This window comes from Vipera ursinii (genome assembly GCF_947247035.1).
Source record: "Vipera ursinii genome assembly, chromosome: Z".
NCBI lineage: Eukaryota > Metazoa > Chordata > Lepidosauria > Squamata > Viperidae > Vipera > Vipera ursinii.
Window position 1 is genome coordinate 2,609,763 of NC_139517.1, and position 25,216 is coordinate 2,634,978.

Here is a 25,216-nt window from a genome sequence, read left to right on the forward strand (position 1 = left end):
TCACCTGACCGTGAGGAGGCTGCGACACGGTCGTTAAGCGTGAAGAACGGGGTCCTAAGTCGCTTCCACCCACCCACCCACCCCCATGCTGTTGTAACACGAACTGTGTCAAGTCGCGGATGGCCTGCGCCAACTTAGCGACGGCAGTGAGTCACTTAGCAACGGTGGCAAGAAAGGTCACAGAACGGGACAAAGCTGGCTGAAACCGTCCTGCTTAGCAACGGAAATTGGCCGGTCAATTGTGCTCGGAAGTCGAGGACGACCTGGCAATTCCTGTTCTTCGAAAACAAGGTCCATCACTTTCGGGGAGGGGGGGTCACTGCATTACCTATTGTGACATTTCTGCAAACAGTGTGTGTGTGTGTGTGTGTGTGTGTGTCCAAAGGTGCTTTTTTTCAGGAGGCAACAAGACTTTTTTGTTTTTTTCTTTGAAGAGGTTTCGCTTCTCATCCCAGAAGCTTCCTCAGGTTCTGACTGCATGGTGGAGAATGGAAGGATTTATACTCCTTTGCAGACAGCTGGTCATTTGCCTTCTTTTAGAGAGCCGTTGAGGCCACTTGGAGGGTTAGCTGTGTCCTCAGGGTCCACATTTTGGACAGAGAGGACCGCTGGTTTGAAAGAGGGGTCAAAGAGGCCGTCTACATCAAAACTGAACAGCCCTCCCTCAACAGAGGGGGAGGGACACGGCGCCATCCATCTCCTGTCTACAACACGGCCCTTTCAGCAGTTCCAAGAAGGCTCCACACCCATTTGCACCACTCAGGTGACCCTGAGCATACAGGTAAACCTCCAAGTGGCCTCAACGGCTCTCCGAAAGAATACAAATGACCAGGTGTCTGCAAGGAGTACAAATCCTTCCGTTCCCCACCATTTAGCCAGAACTGAAGAAGCTTCCTGGGTGAGAAGTGAAACATCTTCAAAGAACAAAGGAAGAAGTCCAGTTGCCTCCTGAAAAGGGGGGGGGGAGGAAGCATGTTTGGGAGAACCTGGATGACGGAGAATCCCCATCCTCTTTTTGTCCGGGCCGCACCTTCTCCTGGTACTCCTCCTCCACCTGGACCAGGCGTCTCTCCAGCTCGCCCTCCGCCTCGGCGGCCCCCTTCCGCTCTTCCAGAAGCATCTTGTGCACGTCGGCGCAGGAGGTTTTGTTCTGCTGGAGCCGGCTCTCCAACTTCCCGTTTTCGACTTTGGAGGACACCAGCTTTTTTGGGGGAGCAAGGAAATTCAACACAAGGGGAGGACATTAGGAGAGTTTCTGGCCACACACCCACACCCAACACACCTCTTGACCAGCAGAGGACCAGCGAAGCTTTGGACCTCCTCTTGAAGGTACCAACCAGCCACGTCCTGGGGCCAGGCGGGTTGGCGGGGCCCTTTCTGGAGTGGCTCCTGGCTTCTCTGCGGCCCGCAAAACTTACTTCCCCAATCAGGTACTTGATGGCGCACTTGGCTTCGGATATGGTGGCAATGTTTTCCCAGCGCTGTTTGGCCCGGTCACCGCTCTCGGCGTCCAGCAACTTCTGCTGCAGATCGGCAATCTGGGCGCTCCTGTGGAACGGGGTCAAAGGGTTGGTGGGCACGAGCAACAGCACTTAAGACTTAGAGACCACGTCACCCTGTACCACGGTTTACGGAGTCAGCCTCTTGCCCCCAACAATCTGGGTCTTCGTTTTACCGACCACGGAAGGACGGAAAGCTGAGTCAACCTCGAGCCGGTCAGGATCGAACTGTTGGCAGTCGGCAGTTTGCCTGTAATACTGCATTCTAACCACAAGGAAGGAAGGAAAGAAAGGAAAGGAGAGGGCAATGGATATGAGGAAGGAAGGAAAGGAGGAAGAAAGGATGGAGGGAGGGAGGGAAGGAAGGAAGGTAAGAAAGGAAAGGAAAGAGAGAGCAATGGAAATGAGGAAGGAAGGCAGGCAATGGAAAAGAGGGAGGGAGGGAGGAAGGAAGGAGAGGGCAAAGTGAGGAAGTAAGGAGCAATGGAAAGGGAGGAAGGAAGGAAGGAAGGAAGGAAGGAAGGAAGGAAGGAAGGAAAGGAAACGAAGAGCAGTAGCAATAGACTTATATACCACACCATAATGCTTTGCACCCTGGCTGAGGAATTCTGGGAGTTGAAGTCCACAAGTCATCAAAGGGCCAGGTTTGAAGACCCCAGCCCTCAGCCATTACAGACATATGCCTGTCCAATCTCTTCTCGAAAGCCTCCAGTGATGGAGCACCCACCACTTCTGGAGGCAAGGCGTTCCACTGGTTGATGGTTGCCGCTAGCCTGTCCTGCTTTGCGCCTACGGAGGTGGTCCAGCTGTCGTTCGTAACGCTTGCGTCTCTTCCATATTTGGATTTTTGGTCATCTAAGGCAGGGTTTGCCAACCTTGGCCCCTTTTAAGACTTCCAACTTTTGGACTTCAACCTCCCAAGAAAACCTGCTGGGGAATCCTGGGAGTTGAAGTCCCCGGGTTTTAAAGGGGCCGAGGTCGACAAACCCCCGACTGAAGAAGCCGGCTTCTCGGTTTCTCTTACCTGAGTTCCATTTCGGTCTCCAGGCTCTCGATCTGCTTGGTGATGGAATGGTTGATTTCCATGGATTTGTAGGAAAACGTGCGTCGCTGGGGGAGGGGGGGGGAAACGAGAAGGATCGTCAAGCGCCAGAAGGAACCCCCCAAAAGGCTGATTTGGGTGGGGCAAAATTCCTTTAAAGCCAGGAAATGGGAGGGGAATCACCTCCCAGGCCGCTTCCAAAGGCCTGGATTGAGAGGGAAGGACCCCCCCGCCCTTCCCTCCCCCACATCGGGCTCCTGTATTGCTCACCTTGTATTTGGACGGGAGGACCTCTCCGGCCTCGTGCTTCTCTTTCAGCAGCGCAATCTCCTTGGCCAACGTCCGGCGGTCATCCAGAAGATCGTTCAGATGATGGCGGGCTTCTTCTATGCTCACCAGGACCTCCACTTCATTCATCAGCCAGTTCTGGGACGGAAGGAGAGGATCTTGGCGCCCCGGGGTCCATGGGAATCTGGGCCACCCTTCCCATCATCCAGTACCCGCATGGACCCCAGCTGCTGGGAATCCGAGGGGATCTAAGGAGCCAGAAGGCCATTCCTGGAGCCTCACCTTCACCCGGGCAGCAACTGCTTCCAGTCCCCGGCTCTGAAGGGCTTTTCGCTTCGCCCCGGCTTCGTGCTGCTTCTGGAGGGCGTCCTTCAAGCGCTTGTTAGCCGCGGCAGCCTGAGAAGGATGGCAGAGGTCAGAAGCTTGGAAGGAGGGAGGCGGAGCCTTGCAGGGCAGTCCTCGACTTACAACGGTTGGCAGCCAGTCGAGTGACGAGGAACAAGTGAGTCGGAACGAACCGCACCGCCGCCTGGTTTGCTAGCGGCAGAGCCCCAGGTGGAAGAGGGTGGGGGGCAAGGACAGCCAAGAAGGTCGTAGGAAGCTCGCTTCCCACCATACAGGACACGGCTTACAAGCGCTTATAGCTCGGAGCATTGTTAGAGACTCCACACACCCTCACCTCATGGTCTGTTTCTGTTGCTCCCCTCTAGAAGGAGGTTTCAAAGTATTTATAGAACGACTAGATTCTGTAACAGCTTTGTTCCTTATGCCAAACTAGACTGTGATGTTTCTCCGTGTCATGTATGTTTACATTATGTGGGTAAATGCATCATTGTATTTTTTTTGAGAGCTGAATGCAACAGTTTCATTTTAATGTATGCTGATTAATGTACATTTAAAGTGACAATATTTTCTATTCTACTCTATTCCTATTCTATTGCATACTATTCTATTCTATTATTCAATTCTATTCTGTTCGATAATTCTACTCTATTCCATTAATTCTATTCTATTCCATTAATTCTATTCTGTTCTATTATTCTATTTTATTCCTTATTTCTATTCTATTCCTTATTTCTATTCTATTCTATTAATTCTATTCTGTTCTATTATTCTATTCTATTCCTTATTTACATTCTATTTTATTCCTTATTTCTATTCTATTCCTTATTTCCTTTCTTTTTTCTATTCTATTATTGTTCTGTTCTGCTCTACTCCTATTCAAACAGGAACTGCCTTCTGCGCCTTATCCAAGAACAGGCAGGTCAGAGAAAAGGCAGGAGCAGAGGTCAGCCAGATGACTCCTGAGGAGGCAACCTCGCCCTTCTTGATGGGCTGCACTGGAAGCTGGCTATTTAGCACACTAGACAGATGGAGGCGATGCTGGGAACAACGTGGTTCATTTCCTAGCTGTGTGTTTTCTGGCCGCTGCAATTCCTGCCTCGCTTTGGAATTGACACCGTGCCCTGACTTGGATCGTGCCTTGTGAACGCTGGTCTTTTCTCGCCTCGTCAACCCTCTTGTATTGTGAATTTCTTTTTTGCCTGGTGGACTTAATTTGAGTGGGAAACTTTCAAGTGTCATCTGGACTCACTGCGACTTTCTGACAAGCAAGGTCAAAAAGTAAGCCAGATTCCCCGTAAAAACTGGGTTAGTCGTGGTTTAACAACTGCAGCGATTCATCAGCAACTGTGGCAAAAAAAACCCAAACCGTAAAAAGGGGCAAAAACTCCAACTGAAGACCTGTCTCACTTAGCTGCAAAAATTTGGGTGTCCATTGTGGTCGTAGGTTGAGGACCACCTGTAAGGCCAGGAGTCAAGAGGCCGCCTTCGATTTACGACGGTAATGAAGCCTGCACATTACAATCGTGATGCACACCACTCACTTGGCCAACCTTTCTTGTGGGGAGGGGGGGTAATGACGCAAGTGTTGCAGTCATTAAGTGAACACCTCAGTCATTAAGCGAACCCACTGTTTGCTATGGAAGGTTTTGGCAAACCCCTCCCCCCCCAGACAGGTAGTTCTCGACTTACGACCACAATGGAGTCCCAAATTTTTGCTGCTACGTTAAGACATTGGCTGAGTGAATTTTGCTGTTTTTACGACCTACCTTGCTATAGTTGCTAAGTGAATCACTGCTGGTGTTAAGTTAGTAACACCGTTGTTAAGTGAATCCGGCTGCCCCAAACAGAAGGTCGCAAAAGATGATCACGTGACCCCCGGGGACGCTGCGACCGTCGTCAACACGAGTCAGTGAGTCAGTGTGCCAAGCGTGCCATTTTTGATTCCGTGATCCTGGGGAACGACGGTCGTTAAGTGTGAAAAAACGGTCGTAGGTTGCTTTTTTCGCTTACCGCTGTAACTTGGAATGGTCACTAAATGAAACGTTGTAAGCCGAGGGCTACCTGCATTAGATGTCATTTTAAGGGGGAACACGGGGGTGGGGTGGGGGGGCTTCTGAAAGAGGAAAAGGAGACAGTGTCGGCGGTCCCTCACTTCTTCGGCTTTGCGTCGGAGGACGGCGGCCTGCTTTTGGAAGTCCTGCTCCAGCTTGACCAGTTCATACTGCCGCTTGCGATCCTGAGGAAGGAGACAAGATTAGATTAGATTAGACTGTCGCCCTGCCTATTTAACTTATATGCAGAGCACATCGTGAGAAAGGCAGGGCTAGATGAATCAAAAGTTGGAATTAAGATTGCCGGAAGAAATATCAACAACCTAAGATACGCAGATGATACCACTCTAATGGCAGAAAGTGAAGAAGAACTAAAGAGCCTCGTGTTGCGGGTGAAGAAGGAGAGTGCAAAAGTTGGGTTGAAACTAAACATTAAGAAAGCCAAGATCATGGCATCCGGCCCTCTCAATTCCTGGCAAATAGATGGGGAAGAAATGGAGGTAATGACAGATTTTATTTTCTTGGGCTCCAAGATCACTGCAGATGGGGACTGCAGCCAAGAAATTAAAAGACGCTTGCTCCTCGGGAGGAAAGCCATGGCAAATCTAGACAGCACACTAAAAAGCAGAGACATCACCCTGTCAACAAAAGTGCGTATAGTCAAGGCTATGGTCTTCCCAGTTGCAATGTATGGCAGTGAAAGTTGGACCACAAGAAAGGCTGAGCACCAAAGAATGGAGGCCTTTGAACTCTGGTGCCGGAGAAGACTCCTGCGAGTCCCTTGGACTGTAAGGCGATCAAACTGGTCAGTCCTAGAGGAGATCAACCCTGACTGCTCTTTAGAAGGCCAGATCCTGAAGCGGAAACTCAAATCCTTTGGCCACCTAATGAGAAGGAAGGACTCACTGGAGAAGAGCCTAATGCTGGGAAAGATCTCAGGGGATTGGGAGTGGGAGGCACGGTTCTTCAGTGGTTCTCCTCCTATCTCCTGGGACGCTCGCAGTCGGTGTTGGCAGGGGGGCAGAGGTCGACCGCGAGGCCTCTCGCTTGTGGAGTTCCTCAGGGGTCGGTCCTCTTGCCTCTCCTGTTCAACATCTACATGAAACCGCTGGGTGAGATCATTCGTGGTTTTGGAGTTGGGTATCATCAGTATGCTGATGATACCCAACTTTTCATTTCGACTCCAAACCACCCCAGTGATGCCGTCGACGTGATGTCCCGGTGCCTGGAGGCGGTCCGGGTCTGGATGGGGAGGAACAGGCTTCGACTCAACCCTGACAAGACTGAGTGGCTGTGCGTACCGGCGTCTCGGGATATTCAGGATATCCCACCCCTCATTATGGGGGGTGAGTCATTATCTCCTGTAGATAGGGCTCGCAACTTGGGAGTCCTCCTAGATTCACAACTCTCCTTAGAAGACCATACCGTAGCTGTGACTAGGGGGGCCTTTGCCCAGGTTCGCCTGGTGTGCCAGTTGCGGCCCTATCTAGACCGGGATGCCTTACGCACGGTCACTCATGCGCTCGTGACCTCTCGTCTTGATTACTGCAACGCTCTCTACATGGGGCTACCCTTGAAGACCACTCGGAGGCTCCAGCTGGTACAGAATGCAGCCGCGAGAGTTGTACTGGGAGTCTCCCGATACTCCCATGTTACATCTTTGCTCCGCGAGCTGCATTGGTTGCCAGTTGTCTTCCGGGTGAGGTTCAAGGTGTTGGTAATGACCTACAAAGCCCTTCATGGCATGGGTCCAGAATACCTTGGGGAGCACCTGCAGCCGGCGTCAACTTCCCTCCGCCCAGTACGCTCCCACAGAGAGGGCCTCCTCAGGGTGCCACCGGTCAAAGAATGTCGACTGGTGGCCCCCAGAGGGAGAGCGTTCTCTGTGGGTGCACCGGATTTATGGAACCATCTTCCGGTTGAGTTCCGGATGGCGCCCGATCTCCGCTCCTTCCGGCGCGATCTTAAAACCCATCTCTTTAAACATGCTGGCCTGGCCTGATGGGACGGGGTGGGATTTTTATAAATGATCTTAATTCTAAATTTGTATTAATTTATGGGCATTGTTTAATTATATTTTAATAATTTTAATTTTTGTACCTAATTTTTATGTATTGCCCTGTTCACCGCCCTGAGTCCCTAGGGAGAAGGGCGGTATACAAATTAAATTAATAAATAAATAATAATAAATAAGAGAAGAAGGGGACTACAGAGAATGAGGTGGCTGGATGGAGTCACTGAAGCAGAAGGCGTGAGCCTAATTGGACTCCAGAAGATGGTAGAGGACAGGAAGGCCTGGAGGAACGTGGTCCATAGGGTCGCGATGGGTCAGACACGACTTCACAGCTAACAACAAAAAACCTTTGTCATTTTTTTCCCTGTGGGCACAACGGCACACGTTAAAAATGAACTTTCAGTTGCTTCCTGCCCAATACGCCTTTGAAACAATTCCGTACAACATATGTATAGACCAATTGTAGGCAACCTTGGCTCTTTTATGACTCATGGACTTCAATTCCCAGAATTCCTGAGCCAGCTGGCTCAGGAATTCTGGGAGTTGAAGCCCATGAGTCATAAAAGAGCCAAGGTTGCCTACCCCTGGTATAGACCTACACCCTTACATACAGGAGTGGCCAAAATAGCAAAAACCCTTTTCGGAAAAGTGTGCAGTGGAAATGCCGCCTTTGGTTTAAGTCCCCCTCCAATTTTTCTTCTCATTTCTTTATAACCACAGCCTTGTTTCACTTAATAATACTATTTGACATCGCTTTCTGGTCGACCAGGCCCACTCGTCTGCACCGTTACTTTCATTTTACGACGTTTTACAAGCTCACTAAATGACAGAAGACACACACAAGAAAAACCAACCGACTTTGACGGCAGATCGCATAACACGCTGACAAATGTCCTCCTCTCGGCTTCAATGTATGACGTCGATCACCGGATCCAGCTGTGATCTGTTTGGCTCGTTGCCAAAACAAGAGGACCCCACCCACCCGGATTGGCTCTCTAAACGCTCCTGCTCATCGGCTACAATCGGATGAAGGAAAGCTACCCGAGATCAACCTCAGCAAGTTGTGCTTCCTTTTTCTGGTTATTTGGCTATAACTCTAGGGACAACAGGGCGGAAGGCTCCACGCCCGTTTGCACCACTCAGGTGACCCTGAGGCCACAGACAAAACCTCCCAGTGGCCTCAACGACCCTCTAAAAGGATGCAAATGACCAGATGACTGCAAAGGAGTATCAATCCTTCCACTCCCCACCGTCCAGTCAGAACCTGAAGAAGCTTCCGGGATGGGAAGCGAAACGTCGTTCGTATTTATGACACTTGCTGTGTCCTGGGGTCATGGGATCCCCTTTCGCAAACCCCAAACTTCTGCTGTTAAGCAAGACAGGCATTCAGCGACTTTTGTCTCATTTTACGACTTTTTTTGGCCACGCCCGTTAAGTGAATCACTGCCGTGGTTAAGTTAGTAACGCAGTTGTGAAGCGAATCTGGTTTCCCCCATCGACTTTGCTTGCGAGGGGACCCTGCAGCCATCGTAAAGACATGCCAGTTGCCAAACGTCCAAATTTTAATGACGTCACCAGGGGGATGCTGCAATGGTCGTAAGTGTGAAAAGCCGTCATAAGTCACTTTTCTCAGGGCCGTTGCAACTCCGAACGGCCACTAAACAAACGGCTGTAAGAAGCGAACTTGTAATGTGCTTTGAATAGTGTAGGCACTCACTGACAGTGCAAACCAAAATCACCCAGCAATGCCTTGTATTTAGAAGAGAATGGAATGGAATGGAATGGAATGGAATGGAATGGAATGGAATGGAATGGAATAGAATAGAATAGAATAGAATAGAATAGGGAATGGAATGAGATGGAATGGAATAGAATAGAATATATTGAATGGAATGGAATGGAATAGAATAGAATAATAAAATAAGGAATGGAATGGAATAGAATAGAATAATAAAATAAGGAATGGAATGGAATAGAATAGAATAGAATAATAAAATAAGGAATGGAATGGAATAGAATAGAATAATAAAATAAGGAATGGAATGGAATAGAATAGAATAGAATAGAATAATAAAATAAGGAATGGAATGGAATAGAATAATAAAATAAGGAATGGAATGGAATAGAATAATAAAATAAGGAATGGAATGAGATGGAATGGAATAGAATAGAATGAATGGAATGGAATGGAATAGAATAATAAAATAAGGAATGGAATGGAATGGAATAGAATAGAATAGAATAGAATAATAAAATAAGGAATGGAATGAGATGGAATGGAATAGAATAGAATAATAAGGAATGGAATAAGATGGGATGGATTGGAATGGAATAGAATAATAAAATAAGGAAATGTGATGGAATGGAATTGGATGGGATGGGATGGAATGGAATAGAATAGAATGGAAACAGAGTTTGGGATCTGTGCCAGGCCAGCTGATTTTAAGCTGCTTCCGTGTGGGAATGAATGTCCAAGCGTCCAGCTCACCTGGGCCTTCAGCTGGATGACCTCCTTGTCCTTCTGCTGCTTCCACTGCCGGAATTTCTCGGCGTCTTCTTTCATCTGCCGAATCAGCTGAATGCGTTGGTTTTTCATGGACTAATAAGTTGAGAAAAGGGATTTTTTAGGAGAGAATGGTAGATAAAAGAGTTGTAGTTCAAACTGAGGAAACCGTGCTTAAAACAGAGGCGACAGGTAAACGTGAGGCATTTTGTCGGTAAAAAAAATGCCTCACGTTTTTACCCACAGGCTTTGGGGGATGGATTGTGTCACTAGCCACCTTCATCTTCCCTTGAGAACCACTCGGAAGCTTCAGCTGGTGCAGAGTGCAGCTGCACGAGTGCTTTTGGGGGTCTCCCGATACTCCCACATTACACCTCTTCTCCGTGAGCTGCACTGGCTTCCAGTTGCCTTCCGGGTGAGATTCAAGGTGCTGGTGATGACATACAAAGCCCTACATGGCGTGGGTCCGGATTACCTACGGGAGCACCTACTGCCGGCGTCAACATCCCTCCATCCTGTGCGCTCCCACAGAGAGGGCCTCCTCAGGGTGCCACCGGTCAGAGAATGTCGGCTGGTGACCCCCAGGTGGAGAGCATTCTCGGTGGGTGCACCAATCCTTTGGAACCGCTTACCGGCTGAACTCCGGATGGCCCCCGACCTTCGCTCCTTCCGGCGTGATCTAAAAACTTATCTATTCCAACAAGCCGGCCTGGCCTGATGGGTTTGGGTTTTAATATTATTCTAACTAATGTATTCTTATTTGTATTGCCCTGTACACCGCCCTGAGTCCTTCAGGAGAAGGGCGGTATATAAATCAAACCAAACAAATAAAGAAATAAATAATTAAAGGAGCAGGCTTCCAAATTTCAGCTGTGTCATAGACACGCAAATACGTGTCCTGTACACATCTAGGTATTTGTTTTCCTTTTTTAATATCCCAAGGTGTACACTCAGCTGGGTGACTTTGGGCCAATCACCAAATGACAGTGAGTTCTAGTTCTGCCATAGGCATGAAAGCCACCTGGGTGACTTTGGGCCAATCAGCAGAAGAGTGACTTCTAGTATCACCTTAGGCATGAAAGCCACTTGGGCAATTTGGGGACAATCCCCAGGTGCCTGTGAGTTCTAGTCCTGCCTTAGGCATGAAAACCGGCTGTGTGACTTCGGGCCAGACCCTCCCCTCCTCCCTCCGTCTCTCTCTCAGCGTAATCCACCTCACAGGGGCTGCTGTTGTGGGGAAAATTGGAGGAAACAAACCACCCAATAAATAAATAAATACTGTTTACCTGGATTTCTCGGTGGAGCTTGGAGACGGTCTGCTCGCTGGACTCTTTCATCTTCAGCAACTTTGACTGTTCCTTCAGCTTCTTCTTTAGCTCGCTCATCTCCCCTTCCAGCTCCTGGAGACGTTTCCGGCGACGTTCGCTCAGCCTGAATGGAGATCGGAGCCAGAGGGTCCGAAGTCCGGCACCACCCGCCCCCCCCTCCCCCAACTCAGAGACCCTTCCCCTAAGGCAGGGGTAGGCAACCTTGGCTCTTTTATGACTCGTGGACTTCAACTCCCAGGATTCCTGAGCCAGCCACGCTGAGGAGAAATGGAGAAGTTTCCATAATGAGCCAGGCTGGCTCAGGAATTCTGGGAGTTGAAGTCCATGAGTCATAAAAGAGCCGCAAGGTTGCCTGCCCCTGCCCTAAGGGTTTATTACGCCTCGTGCTCCTCACTTGGCTTGGGTGACGTCCTTCTTGTTGATCTGCAAGGCGAGGACCAGGTCCTCCTTCTCCTTCTGCAGCTTGGCCACCTCTTCTTCCAGGTTCTTGATGTTGATCTTGTCAAAAGGGGAAAAAAAGAAGAAGTCAAGTTGGCGTCTTTGTGTGTGTGTGTGTGTGTGTGTGTGTGTGTGTGTGTTGGGGACGGGGGTTAGGTTTTCAAGTCCAACTGGCCAGATGTCACAAAGGGCCACTTGCTCTGGCCAGGCCCTAACCCTAACCCTCCATCAACTCTTCTTGCCGGTTGGCAGGACGTTCCCTGCGATTCTTGTAAGCCAAGGGTCTTCAAAACTTTGGCCCCTTGATGACTTGTGGACTTCAACTCCCAGAATGCCTCAGACTCGTACACCTCTTCACAGGGCTTTCACAACCCTCTCTGAGAGGTTTACGGAGTCAAGCCTGTTGGCCCCCCAAAGATCTGGGTCCTCCTTTTTACCGACCTCGGAAGGACGGAAAGCCGAGTCAACCTTGAGCCGGTCAGGGTCAAACTGCTGGCAGTGGGCAGAGTCAGCCCGCAGTACCGCACTCTAACCACTGCGCCACCACAGCTCGTATCAATGAATGAATGAATGAATGAATGAATGAATAAATAAATCAAGCTAGGCCTGGCGGTTAGCCCGTTGTAATAATTTGCGATCTGACGCTTTGGCCCCACCGGGCTTGAGGCTGCAGCCCTTACCTGGGACTGGCACTGGATGGGCTCCAGCTGGCGGTCACTCTGGGACAGCTTCCGAGCCAAGGCCTCCTTGAGGGCCAGCGCTTGGTTCAGCTCTAGCAGCTCCTTGGACATCTGAGCTTGCTGGAGGGCGTGCTGAGCGGCGTAGTCGTCCGAAGTCCGAGGCGCCTCTAGGTGTACCGAGGATGTCTGGAGAAGAGAGAAGATGGTGTGTGTGTGGAGGGAGGGAGGGAGGGAGGGAGGGAGGGAGGGAGAGAGAGAGAGAGAACATTAACACTGTTATGCAGCTGTTTCTCAATCGTGGCCACTTTTAAGACGGGCGGACTTCAACTCCCAGAATTCTCCAAACCCGGAGGGGAGAGGTGTTTCCATAACAGCCAGATGTGTTTTATCACCTGTTGCAAGGCCCTTGATACTGCAAATGGCCATTAAAACATCTGGAGCTTAAGTGGACCACAGTAGGGGGGAGGGAGGGGGGGGAAGGGATGGTTTTGTGGGGGTGCGTGTAAACATGCCCACACATGAACTCCTGTTGCTCACACAAGTGGGGCTATGCGCACCCACACACACACACACACCCACACACAAACGTGCCACAGCCCACAGGTTGGGGACTCCTGAAGTAGAGGGCCAGGTGTACTTACAGAGTCAGACTGCTGTTCCGTGATGTCCATGTCAGCAACAGCAGGATTTTCCTTTTGTAGAAAACCCAAAAAAACAATTTTAGAAGGGAGGGACGGAGGGGAAAGAGAGGGAGAGGGAGGGGGAGAGAAAGGGAGGGAAAGAAAGGGAGAGAGGGAAAGGGGGAGAGAAAGGGAGAAAGATAGAACGGGAAAGAGTAAGAGAGAGAAAGAGAAAGAAGAGAGAGAAAGAGAGTGAGTTATTGAGTGTGAGAGAAAGGGAGAGAGAAAGATAGAAAGGGAGAGAAAGATTGAGAGTTGAGTGTGTGTGTGAGAGAGAAAAGGTGAGAAAGGAGAGAAAGGGAGGGAGAGAAAGGGAGAGAAAGAGAGTAAGAGTGAGTGTGTGAGAAAGGGAGAGAGAAAGATAGAAAGGGAGAGAAAGATTGAGAGTTGAGTGTGTGTGTGAGAGAGAAAAGGTGAGAAAGGAGAGAAAGGGAGAGAGAGAAAGGGAGAGAAAGAGAGTAAGAGTGAGTGTGTGAGAAAGGGAGAGAGAAAGATAGAAAGGGAGAGAAAGATTGAGAGTTGAGTGTGTGTGAGAGAGAGAAAAGGTGAGAAAGGAGAGAAAGGGAGAGAGAGAAAGGGAGAGAAAGAGAGTAAGAGTGAGTGTGTGAGAAAGGGAGAGAGAAAGTAAGGGAGAGAAAGATTGAGAGTTGAGTGTGTGTGTGAGAGAGAAAAGGTGAGAAAGGAGAGAAAGGGAGGGAGAGAAAGGGAGAAAAAGAGAGTAAGAGTGAGTGTGTGAGAGAGAAAGGGAGAGAGAAAGATAGAAAGGGAGAGAAAGATTGAGAGTTGAGTGTGTGTGTGAGAGAGAAAAGGTGAGAAAGGAGAGAAAGGGAGAGAAAGAGAGTAAGAGTGAGTGTGTGAGAGAGAAAGGGAGAGAGAAAGAAAGGGAGAGAAAGATTGAGAGTTGAGAGTGTGTGAGAAGGAGAAAAGGAGAGAAAGAAAGGGGTAGAGAGAAAGGGAGAGAAAGAGAGTGCGTGTCAGAGAGAAAGATAGCATGGAAGAAAGAGTGAGAGTGAGTGTGTGAGACAGAAAGGGAGAAAGGGAGAGAGAGAGAGAGGGAGGGAGAGAAAGAGAAAAAAAACAATGGATGTGTTTTTACAGTAACCACAAATATTACATCAGGAGTAGGTAGATTGCCATTTTTTTTTGGTGGACTTCCTTACAATACTGGAATTCTGGATCATCTAACCAAGACCAAGAAGGGGCAGGACTGACAAGTGAGCAGAAGACGTACGTTTTTCCCTGTCACCACTGTGAGAATTGAAGGGTGGACCGGACCAGATTTTGGCCCACAGAACAGCCCCCTTCAACCTTCCCCCCTTAGACCCCACGCTCGCAAAAGTGGCTCAAAATAAAACAAGCGGGTTACTTTGCAAGCCGGGCCTCCCTAGAAAGCCTTTTGGGAAATGCTGCCTCCTCGGGGGCCGCTGACGGCCGGGGTCCCCTTCAAAGCCTCACCAGCAGCTGAGCAATGGCGTGTTGTAACTGGAGAAATAGCTCCAAGGCCTCTTTCAGCGCTTCGTCCTCCAGCGACGTCAGCAGCTTCTGCAGGTCGAGTTTCAACCTGAAATTTCAAGGGGAACGTTTGGAGGCTTTTTCCAGACTGCAGATTTGGTTGGCTGGAGGCCTGTAAGACCCAGAATTCCCCAGCCAGCCATGCTTTAAGACGGGTGGACTTCAAGTCCCAGAATTCCCCAGCCAGCCTGCTTTAAGATGGGTGGATTTCCACTCCCAGAATGCCCCAGTCAGCCATGCTTTAAGACGAGTGGACTTCAAGTCCCAGAATTCCCCAGCCAGCCTGCTTTAAGATGGGTGGATTTCCACTCCCAGAATGCCCCAGTCAGCCATGCTTTAAGACGAGTGGACTTCAAGTCCCAGAATTCCCCAGCCAGCGTGCTTTAAGACGGGTGGACTTCAAGTCCCAAAATTCCCCAGCCAGCATGCTTTACGATGGATGGACTTCAAGTCCCAGAATTCCCCAGCCAGCATGCTTTAAGATGGGTGGATTTCCACTCCCAGAATGCCCCAGCCAGCATGCTTTAAGACGGGTGGACTTCCAACTCCCAGGATTCCCCATGAGTAGATTTCGACACCAGCATGCTGGCTGGGGATTTCTGGGAGTTGAAGTCCACCCATCTTAAAATTCCCAAGTCCTCCTTGACTTACGACCACAATGGAGAGCTTAAGCTCTGGGGCTAAGCAGAGCGGTGCTTAAGTGAGCCACACCTATTTTTTTTTTTTTTTTGCCCCATGCTTGTTAAATGAATCACCACGGCCGTTAAGTGAACCACGTGGTAGATCCTGGCGCTTTCCCCACTGACTTTGCTTGTCGGAAAGTCACAAAAAAGGGAATCACGCGACCCAGGGGGGACGCCGCGACCCTCGTCAATAACATGCCGGTTGCCAGAATTTCGACCAGGCGGCCCTGGAGATGCTGAGACGGTTGCAAGGATGAGGGCCAGTCGTAAGTCACTTTTTTCAGCGCCGCTGCAACTTCAGTCGCTAAACAAGGACTACCTGCATATATATCTCCCTTTTTGCATTTCTGACCTGGCTGATCCGTTGCTCTGGATCTCATTTAAGACCCTGGGCAATTGTAAGAAGAGACTGGACAGCCGTTTCTCAGAAATGGTATAGTGCCTCCTGCTTGAGCAGGGGGTTGGACTAGATGACCTCCACGGTCCCTTGCGACTGTTTTTCCCCCCCTTCCTTCCTTCTTCCCTCCCTTCTCCAAGTTTTTAAGAAGAGACTGGACTGCCACTGGTCTGAAATGGTCTAGGAATTCTTGCCTGAGCAAGGGGTTAGACTAGATCTTTGAGCCGTCTCCTGTGGCTTCCAGCCGCCTGGTGCGCACGCACCTCTCCAAATGGAGAGTGGCACCGCCCGTTTGGAGAGGTGCGCACACACCTGTCCGAATGGGCGGAGGTGCGGGCGCACCTCTCCGAACGGGCGGAGGTGCGCGCGCACCTCCCCAAACCTTTGGAGAGGTGCGCACGCACCTCCGCGCGAACGGGCAGCGGTGCCGCTCTTTGGGAAAGCTGCCGCGGCACGTTTGCAGGCTGCCGAAAGCGGTAGCTCTACAAACAGGCCGTCGCGCAACCGGGGACCGGTTCCATCACACATAAAAAAATTGGCAACCGCGTGCGTCTGCGCAAGAAAAACCCGTTTTGCGCATGTGCAAAACGTTTTTTGCGCATGGTGCGTGCGCACCTCTCCAAATGGAGAGTGGCACCGCCCGTTTGGAGAGGTGCGCACACACCTGTCCGAATGGGCGGAGGTGCGGGCGCACCTCTCCGAACGGGCGGAGGTGCGCGCGCACCTCCCCAAACCTTTGGAGAGGTGCGCACGCACCTCCGCGCGAACGGGCAGCGGTGCCGCTCTTTGGGAAAGCTGCCGCGGCACGTTTGCAGGCTGCCGAAAGCGGTAGCTCTACAAACGGGCCGTCGCGCAACCGGGGACCGGTTCCATCACACATAAAAAAATTGGCAACCGCGTGCGTCTGCGCATGCGCAAGAAAAACCCGTTTTGCGCATGTGCAAAACGTTTTTTGCGCATGCGCGTGCATGGACACACGCACGCGGCTCCCACTTTTTTTTATGTGTGATGGAACCGGTTCCCAGTGGCTCTTTTCCTTTTTCAGGTTGACGGCCCCTGGACTAGATGACCTCCAAGGTCCCTTCCAACTCTTGTTACTCTATTCTATTCATACCTCAAGCCACCTCTAAGCAGGACAGCGAAGGAGCTACTCACGCTGGATGTTCTCGGAGCTCTTCCAGCTTCAGGCTGATCTTTTCATTTTGCTGCTCGGTCTGCAGAAGTGGGGGGGAAAGGCTTCTCTTTAGGTCTACATGCAGCTAATTGCTCATTTGGTACTTCATCTTTTAAATAATCCATCACTTCCCAGAGTGTATGAATCCGGACATTATTTTATTCATGAAAATTAAATTAAAATCAAAACTTTGCTGGTATGATGGTACAAAACATTAAGCTAGCAAACATGGAAGCCAAGAGTCAGTTGCGCTGAGTGAGCAGCATTGAGCTGGCCACGCCCACCCGGCCCCCCCAAGGGCAACCATAATGCTGATGTGGCCCTCAATGAAATTGAGTTTGACACCCCTGCTTTAGGAGAATCTCTAGGCCAGGGGTCTTCAAGCTCGGCCCTTTGATGACTGGTGGACTTCAACCCCCAGAATTCCTCAGCCAACGTGAGGGAACCATGACCCTTTGATGACTTGTGGACTTCAACTCCCAGAATTCCTCTGCCAGTCACGCCTGGCTGAGGAATTCTGGGAGTTGAAGTCCACAAGTCATCAAAGGGCCGAGTTTGAAGACCCCTGATCTACCCCGTCTCTCAAAAACCTATTCCGATTACAGGAAAGGAAGGCTTAAGTCCCCCAAACACCAGGATGGTGCTACTTTTTTTTCCCCCACCAAAGAAGAATGTGTTCCCTCTTTTTTTGGGTGGTGGTGGGGAAGTGTGTGCGTCTGTGTGGGTCCTTTAGCAGGAAATTTGTCTGCCCGATCGCTTCTGGCAGCTGTGATCTTACCACTATGATCCTCTCCAACATCTGAGCTATCTGGCCGGCAGCTTCGCTCAAACCACGGCTGAGTTTTTCGTTCTCTTCCAGGAGCGTGTGGTTTTTCTCCATCAGGGACGGGAGGTTTTCTGTGGGCTCCCCTCTGTCGGTGGGGAGAAGGGAAGCGTCAGATCTATCCCAGTGGGCCAGGAAAAAGTCTGGAAGTCCACAAGTCATCAAAGGGCCAAGTTTGAAGAAGGGCCAAGTTTGAAGACCCCTGCCTTAAGAATAAGAGGAGGAGGAGGGGGGGGAAGAGGACTGTGGGGTCCTTAGTGCTCTCTGAGCTGGGTTCCCAACTAGGGAACGTCATCAGTGCTAAAAGGGACGAGGAGGAGGAGGAGGAGGAGGAGAACTAATGGATCCTTGGTGCTCTCTGAGCTGGGTGCTTTTCTTGCAGACGTTTCATGACCCAACTAGGGAACGTCATCAGTGAAAGAAGGGAGGAGGAGGAGGAGAACTAATGGATCCTTGGTGCTCTCTGAGCTGGGTGCTTTTCTTGCAGACGTTTCATGACCCAACTAGGGAACATCATCAGTGGCACATGGGGTTGGGGTTTGAGGAGTGGAGAAGGAGGAGGAGGAGGAAGACAACTGTGGGGACCTTGGTGCTGTCTGAGCTTGCTTGCTCTCTTGCAGACATTTCAGGACCCAACTAGGGAACATCATCAATGCTAGAAGGGAGGTGGGGGGGGTTTTGTGGAGATGATGATGATGATGAGGAGGAGGAGGAGGAGGAGGAGGAGGAGGACTGTGGGGGTCCTTGGTGCTCTCCGAGCTTGGCGGTTTCCTTGCAGACCTTTCAGGAGCCAAGTGTGTAACATCATCAGTGGGGTTTTTAATAGTACAGGGTTGATTTAATATTTTTTAAATTGGTTTTTAACTTTTGTATGGTTTATTTTTAACTCCCTGTAAACCGCCCTGAGTCCTCAGGGAAAGGGCGGTATATAAATGCAATAAAATAAATAAATAAATAAATAAATAAATAAAAACCTGCTCCTTTTATTACATCTTACCTGAAAGCAAACTTAGCTCAAGAGAGCACCAAGGACCCCACAATCAAGTTTAAGAAGAGAAACAGAAAGGTGAGGACTTCCTTGGGGGTGGGGGATGGGGCAGAGAAACATCTTCAGGTCTTACTGAAGTGAGACAGGCAGCGTTCCCCCGTGGGCTTGAAGCAGCAGCACTTGCAATTCTTGCACCTGGGGACCAAAACGGAGACCGAGGGCCTGAATTTTAGCATCCTGACGAGCCTCGCAAAATTTGTCACCCTCAGGAGCTGCTCGCGCTCCGCAGGGAGGCTGACCAGTCTCCTCGCCGCTTTTAAGGCCCGCCTGGCGCGCCGGGAGCTGACGGGCCAGGCTGCCAGGCCTTACCTGCAGCCTCAACCGGCTGATCTCGGCCGCTTGAGGGTCAATGTTGACGATCGGCTTGTTCTTTATCTTTCGGGCCCGGTCAGCGTAGCGGAGGGTGTTCAACGTCTCTTCGAGGTTGGAATCGGCCGGGCTGACGCAGGCGATCATCAGCGTGTGGCTGTTGCCCCCCAAGGAATCTTAAAAAAAAAAAACCAGCCTCGGTGGAGTTGTTGAGACGAAGGACAGCGAGTAGCCCGGGGTGTGTGTGTCTGTGTGTGTCTCCTCCGCTCGCTCCGCAGAGCAGCCGAGACCGTCGTGGTTCTCACCTTGCAGAAGGCGGGTTAACTTAGAGTCGCGGTACGGGACGAACGTGCCTTTCTTGGTGTCGTCCCCCAGAGCGCTGATGACGTTCCCCAGGCAAAGCAGGCCTTTGTTGATGTTAATTCCTGCAAGACGGCGAGGAAGGGGGAAAAAAAAAAAAAACAAAGGGTCCTCTTGACACCACCTTTCTGGGTCTCCGTGGAGATTCTCAGCCCTCCATCCCAAAAAAAAGGTGCTTTTTTCCCTCCAGGAATAAATAAATAAAATAATAAATAAATAAATAAACCTTTATTGTCAAAGTACAACATGTGTACCTTGAGATTAGCTGAGCCTCCCCCCGTGCTCTCTCCCCCCAACACACAGTGACAACAAACCCTCCATCCCACACTATGTTAACCAACTACACCACACACCGGCCTCCCAAGTCAATTCTGCATAAGATTATGTCCCATTCAAAAGCCTAACAGCCCACGGATAAAAGCTATTTTTCAGCCTGTTGGTATGGCTGGCTATATTCCTATATCTCCTACCGGATGGTAGGAGAGTAAAGAGATACCGTCCAGGGTGTGAGTCATCCCTGAGAATCTTCCTCACTCTTCCAAGGCAACGAGCCCTGGCGAGGTCATCCAGTGGTGTCAGGGAACAGCCCACCATGTCTTGTGCTGTGCTCACTACCCTCTGTAATACTTTCCTATCCGCGGCTGTCAGACCGGCATACCAAACCACAATGCAGTACGAGAGGACGCTCTCTATAGTAGACCGGTAAAAGAGGGTCATTAGCCATTGTTCTACCCTGTTCTTCCGCAAGACCCTAAGAAAGTGAAGCCTCTGTTGGGCCTTTCTAGCCACCTGGGTTGTGTTAACTTTCCAGGTCAGATCTTCACAGAGGTAGACTCCCAGAAATTTAAAGGAGGGAACTCTCTCCACACAGTCCTCCCCGATGTAAAGTGGGGCAGGTTCCTCTTTTTTTCTCCGGAAGTCTAACACCATCTCTTTCGTCTTGCCGATGTTTAGGTGCAAGTTGTTGTTACTACACCATGTGGATAGTTTTTGTACCTCCACCCTATATGCTGTCTCATCCCCACCTGTAATAAGACCCACCACGGTCGTATCATCTGCAAACTTGATTATCGCAGTGGATGGGTCAGATGATACACAATCATCTGACTGGGCTTCCTTTGTTTTTCCTTCGAAGACGTTTCCCTTCCCATCCCAGAAGCTTCTGCGGCTCCGACTGGACGGTGGGGAACGGGGACTCCTCTGCAGTCATCTGGTCACTTGCCTTCTTTTAGAGGATTGTTGAGGCCATTTTGGAGGTTTGATCTGTCTCCTCAGGGTCTCCTGAGTGGTGCAAATGGGTGTGGAGCCTTCTTGGCTGCAGGATGTTTGCTGCCCTGGGTGACTATAGGGTTTCCTGCCTGAGCAGGGGGTTGGACTAGATGACCTCCAAGGTACCTTCCAACTCGTTATTCTGATCTGATCCGTCACGGTTGAAGACCGGCGCAGGCTGTTGGGGATGAGTACAACTGCACCACTCAGGTGAGCCTGAGGACACAGGTAACCCTCCAAGTGGCCTCAACGGCTCTCCGAAAGAAGGCAAATGACCAGCTGTCTGCAAGGAGTATAAATCCTTCCATTCCCCCACCATTCAGTCAGAACTGAAGAAAGCTTCTGGGAGGAGAAGGGAAACGTCTTCAGAGGAAAACAACATGGAAGTCCAGTTGCCTCCTAAAAAAGCGCCTTTGGGACAACCGAGGACACAAGACAAAACTCCAAGTGGCCTCAACGACCCTCTAAAAGAAGGCAAACAACCAGCTGTCTGCAAGGAGTATAAATCCTTCCATTTCCCCCACCATTCAGTCAGAACCGAAGAAAGCTTCTGGGATGAGAAGCGAAACCTCTTCGGAGGAAAACAACATGGAAGTCCAGTTGCCTCCTGAAAAAAACAACAAAAAAAGCACCTTTGGGACAATCTTTCGGACTGATCCTTTTGTCCCTTCGAGAAAAAAGAGCAACGGAGAGGTCAAGATTCACCCTCCTTCTGCAAGATACAGGCAGTCCTTGAAGGATGAGGGTCATTTGAGCCTGGAAGAGGTGACGGTTGTAAAGTGGGACACTGTGTGTCTGGACCTGTTTTGTTTTGTTTTTTACCTTTTTTTGCGGCGATCATAACTACCGCATTCGTTAAACAAACCCCATGGTCCGGTACGACAGAGGTCCCCAACCTTTCGGGTACCAGGGACCACCAGTTCCATGGAGAGAGGTTATTCCGCAGACCGGAGGGTGTGTGGTTTTGTGTGCTGACTGCATCCGATGGGTTGGGCTTTGCTTATCTGTGTGGAGCGGTTGCTGGTGTGCTGCAGCCTGGTACTGGTCCACAGACTGGGGGTTGGGGACCCCTGTCCTAAACCTTAAACCTGACCCTAGTCCTAAACCCTAACCCTTAAACCTAACCCTAACCTTTAACCTAACCCTTAAACCTAACCCTAACCTTTAACCTAACCCTTAAATCTAACCCTAGTGTCAGGACCCACCCCAAACCACGTCTTAGGAAGACAAAATTCTTGGAGTCAAATCTATTCCAAAAAGAATCTTTACTATGACATGCTTGGTTGTAGGAAAAGAGACAGGACTTAATATTATCCCACGAAGTAAGCCCTTATAAAGAGTTCCCGGTTTAACCCCCCCCCCTTAACCCCATTTGGTCAGTCCCCCATCCTTTCTCTCGTATCATCCCTCTCGTGGGAAAAAGAAACTTAGGACCCTTCATGTTTATTGCTCTCTTCCGTGACACAAGCCAGATGCTAGCCCCCCCTTTTGTTTCCCCAGTTCAAAAGGCTTCTCCTTTCCTTTGAAATGCCTAATACCGGTTCAATACACATCTATCGTCTTCTCTTCGGGAGATGGCAGAATCCATGGGATAATGTTTGAAACATTCCATTTATGAATATGATATAAATGGATTCTGACACCTAGCCCTAAAGCAGAGGTCCTCAACCTTTTGGACACCAGGGACCAGTTCCATGGAGAGAGGATTTTCCCATGAAGATCACGCGAAGTATTAGTACCACTTTATAAAGCAAAGTTTTACATTCAGGCAGGAAAAAATCGAAGGCGCAGGTACAGACTGGGCGAGACCTGGCTCAGAAACAACAACGGTGAGAGGGACATTGACCCTGGCTGCAGAGGTGGGTGGCAGCAGCCAAAAAAAAGCCAACACAGGCCTGGGCTGCATAAACAGAGGCACAGAGTCAAGACTACGCGGAGTATTAGTACCGCTTTGTAAAGCCCTAGTGAGGCCACACCTGGAACACTGCAGCCAATTTTGGTCACCACATCACAAAAAAGATGTTGGGAGTTTGGGGAAAAAAATTCAGATAAGAGCAACTGAGAGGATCCAAGGCCTGGAGACTAAAACATACGAAGAACGGCTGCAGGACTTGGGTTTGGCTTGTCTACAGAAAAGAAGAAATAGGGGAGACATGATAGCAGCGTTCCAGTATCTGAGGGGCTGCCGCAAGGCCGAGGGGGCCAGGTTGTTCACCAAAGCACAAGAGGGAAGGACAAGAAGCAACGGATGGAAACTCATCAAGGAGAGAAGCAACCTGGAATTAAGGAGAAACTTCCTGACAGCGAGGACAATCAACCAGTGAAATAGCTTACCCCCAGAAATGGGGGGTGCTCCATCACTGGAGGTTTTTAAGAGACACTGGACAATCACCTGTCTGAGATGGCGTAGGTTCTCCTGCTTGAGCAGGGGGCTGGACTAGAAGACCTCCAAGGTCCCTTCCAAATTCTATTCTATTCTATTCTTCTATTCTATTCTATTATTCTATTCTATTCTATTCTATTCTATTCTTCTATTCTATTCTTCTATTCTATTCTATTCTTCTATTCTATTCTATTCTTCTATTCTATTCTATTCTTCTATTCTATTCTATTCTTCTATTCTTTCTAATCTATTTATTCCATTCCATTCCATTTTTATGTTACTCTACTCTACTCTACTCTACTCTACTCTATTCTATTGAAGTTGGCCTTAGTCTGGTAATTTTCCCCTTTTACCTTCTCTCAGCCGATCTCCTTCGGCTTTCGTCTTCTTCTGCCTCTCCGAACCAGCCAGGTCAACCAGATGCAGTTTCGAAAGAAAGCCAACGTTCCTAAACCGGGGGAAAAAATTCAGTTAGCTCAGAAGGCAACCGATGGCAAAAGGCTGGGAATTAAGGAAGAGCTTTAACATGGAATGTTTAAAACACTTAACTGGATCTCCTGGGGCCCAACTGAACTAAATTAATTAAAACAAGGGGGGGTGGGTTTCCTCTCCCTCAATCTCTCTCGTGCTGCTAGAGCAACTCTTCATTTATTGAGATTTGTTTTTCTCCCTCCTTTATCATGCTTAGAAATAATTCAAGGTGGCAAACGTACAGTCTTTTCTCGTGAACTCAACCCTGTGAGTTGAGTAGAGACACCCAAAGTCACCCAACCGCCTTTCATGCTTAAGGCAGGACTAGAACTCCCAGTCTCCTGGTGATTTGGCCCCAAGTCACCCGGCTGGCTTTCATGCATAAGGCAGGACTATAACTCCCAGTCTCCTGGTGATTGACCCAGTCACCCGGCTGGCTTTCATGCCTAAGGCGGGACTATAACTCCCAGTCTCCTGGTGATTGGCCCCAAGTCACCTGGCTGGCTTTCATGCATAAGGCGGGACTATAACTCCCAGTCTCCTGGTGATTGGCCCCAAGTCACCCGGCTGGCTTTCATGCATAAGGCAGGACTATAACTCCCAGTCTCCTGGTGATTGACCCAGTCACCCGGCTGGCTTTCATGCCTAAGGCGGGACTATAACTCCCAGTCTCCTGGTGATTGACCCAGTCACCCGGCTGGCTTTCATGCCTAAGGCGGGACTATAACTCCCAGTCTCCTGGTGATTGACCCAAAGTCACCCAGCCGGTTTTCATGCCTAAGGTAGGAGTATAACTCCCAGTCTCCTAGTGATTGTCCCAAAGTCAACCGGCTGGTTTTTATGTGTAAGGCAGAACTATAACTCACCGTCTCCTGATTTCTAGCTGGGTGCCTTCACCACTAGACCAAACTTATCACAAAAAAACCCAAAACCTGCAAACCCCATAAAAAGGTTTGCCTATCCAGACCCTCTTCTTACTCATCAGCTTTGCTTTTCTGCTCCACCGACACGGTGAAGATGGCGTGGGAGCGGGACGACTGCGTATTCATTGCTGTGGCTGCGACCGTCCTGGAATTGTTGCCTTGTTCCAGGCAGAGGACGGTCTCTCGGGCGCTGGACACCACGTGCTCCGTCAGGCCCACGATCTGCGTTGAAGCAAGAGGAAAAAAGAATACTCAGAACCCCCCCCCCCCCGAGGCTGCCATCCCTACATCTTCAGAAACCACCGGGCTGAATTTGGGCCCAAGTTGTAAAAGGTGATTTGATCCTCTTTCGGTAGACCTGCTCCAGGCTCCGGCCGTCGAGTGTCACGAGACCGTGATTCCACACTTTGCAATCATTTAGAAATAGAATCATGAGGCTGAAAAGGGACGCCGGAGGTCTTCTAGTCCAGCCCCTTGCTGAAGGCAGGAGACCTTATACCAGGGGTCTTCAAGCTTGGCCCTTTGATGACTTGTGGACTTCAACTCCCAGAATTTGAGTTTCAAGACCCATGTTTGTGGACTTCAACTCCCAGAATTCCTCAGCCGGGCATGCCGGCTGAGGAATTCTGGGAGTTGAAGTCCACGAGTCATCAAAGGGCCGAGTTTGAAGACCCCTGCCTTATACCATCCCAGACAAATGATTATCCAATCTTTTCTTGAAAATCTCCAGTGATGGAGCACCCCCGACTTCTGGAGGCAAGTTGTTCCACGGATTAATTGCTCTCCCTGTCAGGAATGTTCCCCTCTTAAAATTAGTGAAGTGTTAAGAAAGAATTTTACCTTAATGCCTCCCTTGGGGTCCTCGCGAATGCTGATCTGAGCAGTCCGTTCCTTGCCTGTTGCCAGCAGGTCCAAGATATCTTCATTATAAATCTGAAGGCAATAGAAGAGAGTCAAGCTGAATAGAGCAGGCAATAAATCAGGGGTGGGGAACTA

At 49.8% G+C, this 25,216-nt stretch overlaps 1 protein-coding gene across 1 annotated transcript in view; it reads right to left on the reverse strand.

Moving 5' to 3' along the window:
• The window catches only part of LOC310649433 (chromosome-associated kinesin KIF4-like), a 42,555-nt gene that overhangs the window by 11,794 nt on the left and 5,545 nt on the right, over positions 1-25,216 (reverse strand). Inside the window, exons 4-23 of the mRNA XM_083377843.1 lie at positions 25,061-25,153; positions 24,276-24,442; positions 23,180-23,274; positions 19,120-19,239; positions 18,815-18,990; positions 18,579-18,640; positions 17,413-17,545; positions 16,616-16,674; positions 14,324-14,429; positions 12,830-12,880; positions 12,189-12,374; positions 11,465-11,568; positions 11,029-11,173; positions 9,728-9,838; positions 5,327-5,410; positions 3,112-3,225; positions 2,812-2,967; positions 2,524-2,609; positions 1,419-1,548; positions 1,031-1,201 (exon numbers count right to left, since the gene is read on the reverse strand). Coding sequence (XP_083233969.1) covers positions 1,031-1,201; positions 1,419-1,548; positions 2,524-2,609; positions 2,812-2,967; positions 3,112-3,225; positions 5,327-5,410; positions 9,728-9,838; positions 11,029-11,173; positions 11,465-11,568; positions 12,189-12,374; positions 12,830-12,880; positions 14,324-14,429; positions 16,616-16,674; positions 17,413-17,545; positions 18,579-18,640; positions 18,815-18,990; positions 19,120-19,239; positions 23,180-23,274; positions 24,276-24,442; positions 25,061-25,153 — 2,349 coding nt within the window. The remainder of the gene's footprint in view (positions 1-1,030; positions 1,202-1,418; positions 1,549-2,523; positions 2,610-2,811; positions 2,968-3,111; positions 3,226-5,326; positions 5,411-9,727; positions 9,839-11,028; positions 11,174-11,464; positions 11,569-12,188; positions 12,375-12,829; positions 12,881-14,323; positions 14,430-16,615; positions 16,675-17,412; positions 17,546-18,578; positions 18,641-18,814; positions 18,991-19,119; positions 19,240-23,179; positions 23,275-24,275; positions 24,443-25,060; positions 25,154-25,216) is intronic.